At 46.1% G+C, this 12,332-nt stretch overlaps 1 protein-coding gene across 1 annotated transcript; it reads left to right on the top strand.

The window, feature by feature from the left end:
* Positions 1-703: 703 nt before the first annotated feature.
* On the top strand, positions 704-4,389 carry LOC103230302 (alpha-1,3-mannosyl-glycoprotein 4-beta-N-acetylglucosaminyltransferase-like protein MGAT4E). The gene is made up of 3 exons (XM_073011421.1): positions 704-808; positions 1,233-1,329; positions 2,903-4,389. Exons 1-3 carry the CDS (start codon positions 704-706, stop codon positions 4,024-4,026), a joined length of 1,326 nt encoding a protein of 441 aa, XP_072867522.1. The 3' UTR covers positions 4,027-4,389.
* Positions 4,390-12,332: the final 7,943 nt, after the last annotated feature.

Below are 12,332 nucleotides of genomic sequence, written 5' to 3'. Positions count from 1 at the left end.
ACCACTGCATTCCAATCTGAGCAACAGAGCAAGGCCTTGTCTCAAAAAATAAAATAAAAAAGCATGGGTTAGGAGGGTACAGTGGCCATCTGTTTACTCAGATAAATTGACTGTATCACTAAAGCCTCAGCCAACCTTCATCATTTTGAGTAGGGGAGACTTTGGGGAAGTTGAATCTCCAAGCATATGAAGTGAACGCAATAAATATTATCACGAGACAAGTGACCTTCCTTCTTCAGGCAGGGAATAAGGCTCTATTGTATCAGGTTCCTAGATCAGATAAAAGGGTGTGCTTGTATGGCAGGCACACACCTATAATGCCAGCACCTTGGGAGGCTGAGGCGGGCGGATCACTTGAGGTCAGGAGTTCGAGACCAGCCTGGCCAACATGGTAAAACCCCGTCTACTACTACAAAAATTAGCCAGGCACAGTGGCACGTGCCTGTAATCCCAACTACTTGGGAGGCTGAGGCAGGAGAATCGCTTCAACCCAGGAGGCAGAGGTCATAGTGAGCTTAGATCTTGGAAATAAGTTAACGATGAGGAAAGGTAGAATATGGAGGCAGACACAGGGTGGTTAATACAAGTGGGGAAGCCTTCAAGAGGGCAGAAGGGAAGTTCTAGGCATGGACTGGAGGGAGAGAGTCCTCCAGCTGTACACGTTGACTTCTTGCTATAGGAACCGTATCCTGACACAGACGCTATGCGGTGTTCCATTAGGAAATGCTTCATACAGTCAGTGGGCATCGTATTCCTGTGGCTCTTCATCACTTTGAAAATCCCCAAGGAAACTGAAGATGACCAAAATGTGATGACTATCAAAGGCCAAGTAGCAAGGCTTGAGCCTTATCAGTTTGGGAACTGGGAATATCGGGTGGAAATGATGTGGACAGGCAGATTCTTGAAAACCCCTGGGCTTTCTTCCTTCCTGTACCTTTTCACCTGAGAGCAGGAAGCTCCAAAGGGAATGGGGGTATGGACCTGGGCCTATTAGTCCATGAAGAAGCTGTATTTATTTTCCTTATTCGTTAAGGTAAAGAAGAGAGTAAATACTGCTTGAGCCCTGGATATTTTAGCCAATGGACAGGTATCCTGAGAATGTGCTGGGCTCACTTTAGGGAGAATGGTTCACTCCACCTCTTTCCCTAGAAAAGCTGATGGGGAGCCACTGGGGTGTAAACTTTGTTCTTTTTATGAAAGGATATATATGTTTACCCTTATCAATGCCCCAGGAGGCCAGTTATAACAGCAGGAAGGACCCAAGACCACTCGAAGACTGGCAGAACCTCACCTTCAAATATATGGAAAAAATCCAGAAGAGAAGAAAGAGTGAGTACCAACAAGAGGGAGGAATTCAGTATCCCAGGGGAAGTAGGGACGGCCAGCCAGAGATCAGGCAGATAGGAAGGAAAGTAGAAGAGGGAAGGAGAAAGACAGACTGTGCCCAGGAATATTAGAATTTGGCAGACAATGACCAGGTGTGGTGGCTCTGCCTGTAATCCCAGCACTTTGGGAGGCCTAGGTGGGTGGATCACGAAGTCAGGGGTTCGAGATCAGCCTGGCCAAGATGGTGAAATCCCATCTCTACTAAAAATACAAAAATTAATTGGGCACAGTGGGGGATACTTGTAATCCCAGCTACTCAGGAAGCTGAGGCAGGAGAATCACTTGAACCTGGGAGGTAGTGGTAGCAAGGAGCGGACATTGCTCTGGGCGACAAAGCGAGACTCCATCTCAAAAAATAAAAAAAAAAGAATCTGGCAGTTAATTCTCTCCTCCTTCCTCCAAGGTAATTATTTATATATCAGCAGTATGAGGAGGAAGGAGGAAAAAGATAAAGTTGGCTACTACTTTTCTTTTTGCCCTACTTGGCCAGTTACTAAAGTTAATTGCTATAAGAAGGTGGAATTGGCCAGGCGCGGTGGCTCACGCCTGTAATCCCAGCACTTTGGGAGGCCAAGGCGGGCGGATCACAAGGTCAGGAGATCAAGACCATCCTAGCTAACACGGTGAAACCCTGTCTCTACTAAAAATACAAAAAATTAGCCAGGCGTGGTGGCGGGCGCCTGTAGTCCCAGCTACTCGGGAGGCTGAGGCAGGAGAATGGTGGGAACTCGGGAGGCGGAGCTTGCAGTGAGCCAAGATGGCACCACTGCACTCCAGCCTGGGCGACACAGCGAGACTCCGTCTCGGAAAAAAAAAAAAAGGAGGTGGAATCACTAGGTTAGAGAACATTTGGATTAGAGGGGGTCTTACAGTTGCATAGTCCAACTGCCCCAGTTTATGGATCAGGAACTAAACTCAGGGCTGAAGGGACTTGCTCAAGATCACACAATCAGTAGCAGAACTGGGACAAAAACTCCAGGCTCCTGACTTCCAGGGGAAGTCCTTTTCCTAATATATCTTCTTCAAAGGACAGCTTTGGGAAGATGACAATAATTGACAACAATATAATAACATAATTGACAACAATTATAACTAAAATAATAGCTAATATTTATTGAGCCCCTAAACCATATGCCACAAAGTTCCAGGCTCAAAAAAGACTGAGCAGAACCCACAGAGACTCAGCATCACCTAGCTTAGTACTTCTCAAACTTTACTGTGCATACAAGTTACCTGGTGATGCTGTGAAAATGCCGCTTCTGATTAAATCTGAGGTAGGGATCAAGATTCTGTATTTGAAATGAGCTTACAGATGAGCCTGATGTTGCTGGACTAAGGACTACACTTTCAGCAGCAAGGATGTAAACATCCCCTCTGCCAAAGGGAAAAACAGGTGGGAAATAAGAAGGAGGAAGGAAGAGTGAAGGTCCCCCATAGGATCCCAACCCCTAACCCTTCTGACAACGGTCACTATTACTGTGCACTAACAGTCATCCCTATTTTTACCTCTTCTCAGCATGGCTGACAGTGGGGATATCGTCAGTGCAGCAAGGGGACAGAAGCAGCCTCTTGTACACATTGGTCTCCCTGTTCCATGTTTCCTCTAAGGCTGAGCAGAAACACCTCACGGTGCTGGTCCACCTGGCAGATTCTGACCTCACCTGGCTCAGAGAAACTGTTGCCCATATTTCAAGCCTCTTCAGCCCACAGATCTTGAAAGGGCAGTTGCTAATGATCCATGCTCCATCCGATGCCTACCCCACTGTTGACAGCGTCAGAGATGAAGCCTTTCGTGGCGAATTCTACTCCAAGCAGAACGTAGATCACGCCTTCCTCATGAGCTTTGCCACAAAGCTCTCTGATTACTTCCTGTTAATAGAGGACAATGCCTTTTTTGCCCCCAACTTTGTCACCCACATTCATTCAAGGGTGACCACCATGAAGTCCAACTCATGGGTGCTACTGGAGTTCTCCAATATGGGCTTCCTTGGCAAACTCTTTCACAGCAGGGACCTCCCACTCCTGGCCCATTTCCTCCTCCTCTTCTACAAGGAGAAACCCCTTGACAGCCTGATTTCTCATTTCCGTGTGCTCCTGGTCCAGGAAAGCCCAATCCTCTGCAAACCTTTCCTATTTTACCGCAGGGCCTCCTACACCACCTTTGATCACAAGCAGAAGGCCACAGCACTTCAGAAAAAGAATGCCGATGGTCCCAACAATCCACCTGGAGCTGTCTTCACTGATATGCAGGTTTCCGATGTGCATTTCCCTTGGGAGGCCTACACTCTGGATGAGTCATTCTTTTGGACACATAACCTTAGTATAGGAAACCACCTGACAGTGATTCTGAACCATCCAGCAAACCTGAGCAGGGTGCAAGTGATAACGGGCTCCATTGTGGATGGGAGGTATGCCCTGGAGAAGGGGCAGGTGGAGCTGGGCTACGAACCTGAGGGGGTGCCTCAGCACTGCACCAGCTTCGCCTTGCTAGGACATCTTTCAGAGGGGCAGATGGATCAGGAGATACATCTGAAAGGTATGGGGTACCACGTGAGCTGTGTGAGGCTGGTAGTGACAGATGGTCAGGCTGGGGGGCTCATGATCAGGCATATCTACCTCTGGGAGAAAAATCACAAATAGCAGCAAGTGGATCAATGCTGTAGATAAATCAGTAGGGGGATGAAAAATTAAAATCTTAAAGCCATTTCATTCTAGTCTATATGAGTAACACAGGGGAGACACAAGGGAATGAAGGGCAGACAGAGAAGACTATCAGTCTTTTGGTGCTGCCAAGATGTCAGGAGACTTGTTGCTTCCTTTCTACCCAAACAACTCTCATAGGGTATCTTTTGCTGAGGCACATATAGCTTATCTGCATTTGGGGAGAGTTTTGGTCACTCCCAAATTCTTTAGATACCTGGGATGCTGAGATCAGCCCAAATCAAGGTGTCCGTGTGTACATGTGTGTGTGTGTATGCACTTCTATGTTCAAACACAGGCAGAGGTGGGGATGAGGTATATGGTCATGGGAGGGCAGGCAGGAAAATCATGGCTGAATCCCTAGAATTGACATTATAAAAAGCCATAAAAGGGACTCTCATTAGAAGTCAAAATCTCTGAAGTGCAGGAAAGTAGCAGATAGACAAATAGCAATAAAACGAATCCCTTAACTCTATCCTTGAAGCTGTTTCGCAGTGCCAATCTAGTTCCCTCCTTTCCTCACCAATAAACTTGGGCACAAATAGGTTGCAACTAGGCTGGGTATGGTGGCTCATGCCAGTAATTCCAGCCTCCCTTAGAGGCTGAGGTGGGAGGATCTCTTGAGGCCAACAGTTCAAGACCAACCTAGGCAACACGGCAAGACCCCGTCTCTACAAAAAATTAAAAAGTTAGCCAGGTTGTGGTGGCATGTGCCTGTGGTCCTAGCTACTCAGGAGGCTGAGGCAGGAGGATCACTTGAGCCCAGGAGGTTGAGGCTGCAGTGAGCCATGATCATACCATTATACTCCAGCCTGGGCAACACAGTAAGACTCTGTCTCAAAAAAAAAAGTTTGTAATGAAAGCTTCACTCTCTCATCAGCAATTCACTCCTTAACTCTGGTTTCTGTGTCCACACTGGCCTCTGCATCCACAATGCTACTGAAATTCTTCCCTGTTTGTCATGACGAGAATAGTCAAAACCCAGTGACTTTTTCAGATCTTATTCTCCCTAACTTTCTGCAGCAATACACAGTTCTAATTATGTCTCCCTTCTCAAAATTGTCCTCTCCCTTGACTTCTGGGATTCATCAGATATTTATTGAGTACCTACTACATGCCAGGCACAAAAAAAAGCTCCTATCTGTGAAGAGGGTTTTTGTGGGAGTAAGATATACACAAGTGTGTTAAGCATCACATTGAGGTTAAGTACAGGGTCCTTGGGAGACAGAATTGCTGTTCCCAAAACATTCTTGGGGACTTAGGAAAGGTTTTTTGGAAGATGTGACATCTAAGCCTAGACCTGCCAGATCATTACAGAAAATATCCAAGTGATATGGGAAGAGAGGCAGGGAGACTTTCCAGTAGAAGAAACAGCATGCGGTGAAATGGGCCAGAGGTGATACAGAGTAAATCATTTAGTGAATCTGGAGATGGAGGATAAGGCTGGGTGAGGGTAATGCAGATGATGAAGACACAGGACAAAGAAAGGGCCAGCTTAAGAAGGTCAAAGGAGGTCAGGCACAGTAGCTCATGCCTGTAATCCCAGCACTTGGGAGGCTGAAGTAGGTGGATTACTTGAGTCCAGGAGTTCGAGACCAGCCTGGACAACATAGTGAAAACCCATCTCCACCAAAAAAAAAAAAAAAAAAAAATTAGCCAGGCGTGATATCATGTGCCTGTAATCCCAGCTACTCAGGAGGCTGAGGCAGGAGAATCGCTTAAGTGTGGGAGGTAGAGGTTGCTGTGAACCAAGATTGTGCCACTGCACTCTAGCCTGGGTGATAGAGTGAGACCCTGTCTAAAAAATAAATAAATAAATAAAAGGGCCATAGATAATCAAGTGGGGGAAAGAATTGTCTTTCCAACAAATGATGTTGGAACAACTGAATATCCACATGCAAAAGAATGAAGTTGGGCCGGGCCTGGTGGCTCACACCTGTAATCCCAGTAATTTGTGATGCCAAGGTAGAAGGATTGCCTGAGCCCAGGAGTTCGAGAGCAGCCTGGGCAACATGACAAGACCTAGTCTCGAAAAACAAGAAAAAGAAAAATTAAATTAAAAAAAAAAAAGAATGAATTTGGATCCCTACCTCACATCATATAAAAAATTAACATAGACAGGCACAGTGGTTCATGCCTGTAATCCCAGCACTTTGGGAGGCTGAGGCAGGCGGATCACAAGGTCAAGAGATCGAGACCATCCTGGCCAACATGGTGAAGCCCCATCTCTATTAAAAATATAAAAAAATTAGCCGAGCATATTGGCGGGCACCTGTAGTCCCAGCTACTCGGGAGGCTGAGGCAGGAGGATAGCTTGAACCTGGGAGGTGGAGGTTTCAGTGAGCCGAGATCACGCCATTGCACTCCAGCCTGGGTGACAGAGTGAGACGCCATCTCAAAAAAAAAAAAAAAAAAAAAATTAACGTAAGAAAGCATTGTAGATCCAAATGTAAGAGTTAAATAAAATTCTTAGATGAAAACAAAAATATCAATCGTGATCTTGGATTAGGCAAGTTTCTTAGATATGACACCAAAACACAAGCACTCAAAGAATAGATAAATTACACTTCAACACATTAAATTTTTTTTGTGCTTCAAAGCATACTATTAAAGTGAAAAGACAACCCACAGAATAGAAAAAAAAATATTTGCAAATCATATATCTGATAAGAGACTGGTATCCAGAATACAGAAATAATTCTTTCTTTCTTTAGTTTTTTTTTTTTTTGAGACGGAGTCTTGCTCTGTCGCCCAGGCTGGAGTGCAGTGGCTAGATCTCGGCTCACTGCAAGCTCCGCCTCCCGGGTTCACGCCATTCTCCTGCCTCAGCCTCCCGAGTAGCTGGGACTACAGGCACCCGCCACCTCGCCCGGCTAGTTTTTTGTATTTTTTAGTAGAGACGGGGTTTCACCGTGTTAGCCAGGATGGTCTCGATCTCCTGACCTCGTGATCCACCCGTCTCCGCCTCCCAAAGTGCTGGGATTACAGGCTTGAGCCACCGCGCCCGGCCCTTTCTTTAGTTTTTTTGAGATGGAGTCTCGCTCTGTCGCCAGGCTGGAGTGCAGTGGCACCATCTCTGCTCACTGCAACTTCCGCCTCCCAGTTTCAAGCGATTCTCCTGCCTCAGCCTCCCGAGTAGCTGGGATTATAGGAGTGTGCCAATATGCTCAGCTAATTTTTGTATTTTTAGTAGAAACCTGGTTTCACCATGTTGGCCAGGATGGTCTCGATCTCTTGACCTCATGATCCACCAACCTCGGCCTCCCAAAGTGCTGGGATTACAGGTATGAGCCACCTTGCTCCGCCACAAAAAGAATTCATACAACTCAATGATAAAAAGACAACCCACTTTAAAAATGGGCTAAGGGATTTCTCCAAAGACAACATACCAGTGGCCAATAAGCACATGAAAAGATTTCATCATCAGTCATTAGGGAAATGCAAATCAAAACCACAATGAAATACCACTTCACACCAGCCAGGATGGCTTTTTTTTTTTTTTTTTAAGGAGACAGAGTCTTGCTCTGTCGCCTAGGCTGGAGTGCAATGGCATGATCTTGACTCACTGCAACCTCCGCCTCCCAGGTTCAAGCAATTCTTCTGCCTCAGCCTCCTGAGTAGCTGGGATTATAGGCACCCACCACCACGCCCAGCTAATTTTTTGGATTTTTAGTAGAGATGGGGTTTCACTATGTTGGCCAAGCTGATCTCAAACTCCTGACCTTGTGATCCACCCGCCTTGGCCTCCCAAAGTACTGGGATTACACGCATGAGCCACCATGCCCAGGCGGCTATAATTTTTTTTTTAAAGGAAAATAAATGTTGTCTAGGATATGGAGAAATTAGAACCCTCACACATGCTGCTGGGGTTGTAAAATGCTGCAACCACTTTGGAAAAGTGTTTAGCAGTTCTTCAAAATGTTAGAGTTGCCATATTATCAAGCATTTCCACTCCCAGGTACATACTCAAGAGAATGAAAACATATATTCACACAAAGGCTTATGCATGAATGTTCATAGCAGCATTATTATAAATAAAGCATGGTAACAATCCACATATCCACCAACTGATGAATGGGTAAGGAAACTGTAGTACCTTCATACAGTGAAATATTATTCAGCAATAAAAAAGAATGAAGTACAGATACATACATGTATGAACCTTAAAAACACTCTGCTACATGAAATAAACCAGTCACAAAAGGCTACATATTGTGTGATTCATTTATAGGAAGTATCCAGAATACACAAATCCATAGAAACAGGAAGTAGATTGGTGGCCAGGGGCTGGGGAAGGGGGAATGGGAAATGACTGCTAACAGGTATGGGGTTTCTTTTTGGAATGATGATAATGTTCTTGTTGCACTACTCTGTTAATATGCTAAAAACCATTAAATTGTGCACTTTGAAAAGAATGAATTTTGTGGTATGTGAATTACATCTCAAAAAAAGTTATTTAAAAAACAAACCAGCCAGGAACAGTGCCTCACGCTTGTAGTCTCAGCAACTCAGGAGGCTGAGGTGGGAGGATCACTGGAGCCCAGGAGTTCAAGGCTGCAGCGAGCTACAATCACGCCACTACACTCCAGCCTGGGCAAGAGCGAAACACTGTCTCAAAAACAAAAACAAAAGGCTGTAGAAGCAAATGAAAGGGTTTAGGCTATCTTGATGGTAATAGGGAATCATCAAACAGTTTTCAGAAGGACAACAAAATGATCTGAGTTGTGCTTTGGAAAGATCACTATGGGCATCATGTGAGGACTAGATGGAAAGAGGTCACGGTGGGGAAAACAATTAAAGAAGAAAATATGGGCCAGGCGCGGTGGCTCACACCTGTATTTCCAACACTTTGGGAGGCCAAGGCGGGCAGATAGCTTGAGCTCACGAGTTCGAGACCAGCTTGACCAACATAGTGAAACCTTGTCTCTACAAAAAAATACAAAAATTGGCTGGGTGAGGTGGTGCATGCCTGTAGTCCCAGCTACTTGGGAGGCTGAGGTGGGAGGATGACTTGACTCCGGGAGGCAGAGGTTGCAGTGAGCTGAGATCCCACCACTACACTCCAGTCTGGGCAATAGAACCAGACCATATCTTAAAAAAAAAAAAGAAGAAGAAAATATGTGTAAGGTGCTGATTTCAGTGCCTGGCATATAATAGATATTTGATAAATGGCACTTCCCTTTTCTTTCTTCATGGACTGAGATCATATCAGGGTACCCTCTGCCTTAGACAGTGACTGAGGCCTCATTCTCCTGTCTACAGGGGCTGCAAGACGACATAGCTGGGTAAAGTAGGCCTGGTGTAAGAATCCAGTAGCGGTGGGGCATGGTGGCTCACGCCTCTAATCCCAGCACTTTGGGAGGCCGAGGCAGCGGATCACCTGAGGTCAGGAGTTTCAGACCAGTTTGACCAACATGGAGAAAACACCTCTCTACTAAAAATACGTAATTAGGCATGGTAGTGCATGCCTGTAATCCCAGCTACTTGGGAGGCTGAGGCAGGAAAATTGCTTGAACCTGGGAGGTGGAGATTGCAGTGACCTGAGATCGCACCATTGCACTCCAGCCTGGGCAACGACAGTGAAATTCCGTCTCAAAAAAAAAAAAAAAAAAAAAAAGGGGGGAATCCAGTAGCAAAAGTGTCATTATAACTGACAACTGAGGCTGAGCCTCCATGTCTGGGGGATGGTGGAGAGTGGTAGGCTCATGGCGAACTCGGGTCTGCATGCCCTCTCTGAAGCTCAGCTTTACTGGACAGATGCCCTGGGGGAAAGTAGGTACAGCATGGCAGATCTGGTCATTTGTCAAGAGAAGCTGGAGGCCGGGCACAGTGGCTCAAGCCTGTAATCCCAGCACTTTGGGAGGCCGAGGCGGGCGGATCACGAGGTCAGAAGATCAAGACCATCCTGGCTAACACGGTGAAACCCCGTCTCTACTAAAACTACAAAAAAACTAGCCGGGCGAGGTGGTGGGCGCCTGTAGTCCCAGCTACTCAGGAGGCTGAGGCAGGAGAATGGCATGAACCCGGGAGGCGGAGCTTGCAGTGAGCTGAGATCCGGCCACTGCACTCCAGCCTGGGCGACAGAGCGAGACTCCGTCTCAAAAAAAAAAAAAAAAGAGAGAAGCTGGAAATTTCAATTTTTATATTAGACCTCTCCATTTTCTGAATGTTGGCAACTAATTCGGAATGTTATCAAAAGATGGTTTTAACACAATGGCCAGGTGCAGTGGCTCACACCTTTAAATCCCAGTGCTTTGGGAGGCTGAGTTGGGAGGATTGCTTATACCCAGGAGTTCAAGACTAGTCTGGACAACAGAGTGAGACCCCCACCTCTACAAAAGTAAAACAAAAACAAAACAGAATCAGCATCAACAACAAAACAACAAAAAACACTATGAACCACTGTTTTGCTCTGCTCCGGGGAGGCTTTCTCAAGTTAACAGTTTGCCTCAGGTTGCCACGTACTTGATTGGGTTACAACTTGCTGGAAATCATTTTTAACTTCAGAAGCACTGGTCCCCTAAACGGATTCCTGGGACATACCCTTATCTCTATAAGTAACACTAAGCCCCTCTGAGGGTGGATTACTCTGCAGATGGCCAAATCGATCTGTTGTTGATTCTATTAACTCCACTTTCAGAGGTTGGCATTTTCCTCGTACTGACCCACCCACCCTATTTGAGGCTTAATATTGTTTAGGAGGAGCGAGCAGATGATTTACAATGAGTGTTATCATTCAAAAGAAAGTCCTATTATTTGCTACAGACTAGGGTGTGGTATGAAAGATTGGAGGGGCCTGAAGTTTAGGGTGGAGTTCGGGCGAGGTCCTGGCCAAGCCCTCACATGCGGGGGATGTGAGTTCAAGTCATACACAACCAAGTGGGCATGCCATGTCTCCGAGACAGGCCTCCTTTTCGTGTGCTGGGTTGTGGGTTTCACCTTGAAGAAGGTGAATGGTGAGCATAGACAATGAGGGAAGTTATTATGGGGTTGGCAAGGGAAATGCAGTTAGGAAAGAAAGGAACGTGGGTCACCGCATAGTCCCAGGGGCTGTGGTGATGAGTTCGGAGAATGCCACCCTTCCTGGGCCCTCTTCTCCTTAAAGGTAATGCCAGTCAAGGGAGGGGGTTTACTGACTGAGTGAGCCTTACTGGCCTCCCATCCCCCAAACCTTCTTCTCTGGGACATTCTTTTTTCCCTAAAGTGGAGGCCTTGCCTTCTGTTCCAAGTGGGGGTTAGGGCAGGGGAAGACAAGAAAGTCAGCGTGATAAAACTTGCTGGCCAGATGCGGTGGCTCACGCCTGTAATCCCAGCACTTTGGAAGGCCGAGGCGGGTGTATCACCTGAGGTCAGGAGTTTGAGACCAGCCCGGCCAACATGGCGAAACCCTGTCTCTACTAAAAATACAAAACAAATTAGCTGGGCATGGTGGTGGGCAACTGTAATCCCAGCTACTCAGGAGGCTGAGGCAGGAGAATCACTTGAACCCAGGAGGCAGAGGTTGCAGTGAGCTGAGATCACACCATTACACTCCAGCCTGGGTGACAGGAGCAAAACTCTGTCTCAAAAAAAGCAAAAACAAAGACAAAAAACAAAAAAAATCACAACGTACCTTAATTTTCCTTGGGGGAAGTGAACTCTACAAGGAGATCAGCCTTGGTTACCAGAAAGCAAGATACTTCTCTGAGCATAAATGCTGCTTTGCCCTCCTCCAACTCCTTGCTTGGACTTTTTGGGATAGGTGAGATGTGGAGGTAAGGGGCCTTGGGCTTGGGTCTGATTTCTGGTTCACTCTAGGCCCTGGGCCTTTCATAAATACTTTCCTCCAAATCTTCTTTCCATGCCCTGCCGACCTCATTCTGGCCTCTCACAAGCTGGACACCCTCTTACAAAAAGCTCAGGGAATTAAGATTCTGTTTTTGGGAAAGAGGAAGGGTGACATCCTCAAGTTAAGGAAATGTTGCTTAAGAGGATTTTTGGAGGGTTGAATAAAAGTGAAAGGGCTTTCTAACAAGGAGGTTAAAACCATGGCTTTTGGAGTCTGAAAGGGTTCAAAGTTTACCTGTCATTTACTAGCTGAGAGACTCTGGGAAGTTACTTTAACTTCTGGACCCCATTTTCTCATCCGGTAAAAAGGGGTTATGAATACAGGCTCTGAGGATTAAGAGGTGAGAAGTACAATGAATACTTAGAACATTGCTTGGTACTTAGCACTGAAAAATGTTAGCCGTCACTAGTTTTACCAA

The sequence above is a fragment of the Chlorocebus sabaeus genome, chromosome 25, assembly GCF_047675955.1.
Source record: "Chlorocebus sabaeus isolate Y175 chromosome 25, mChlSab1.0.hap1, whole genome shotgun sequence".
Lineage (NCBI taxonomy): Eukaryota > Metazoa > Chordata > Mammalia > Primates > Cercopithecidae > Chlorocebus > Chlorocebus sabaeus.
This window is presented reverse-complemented; position numbering and strand designations above follow the sequence as displayed.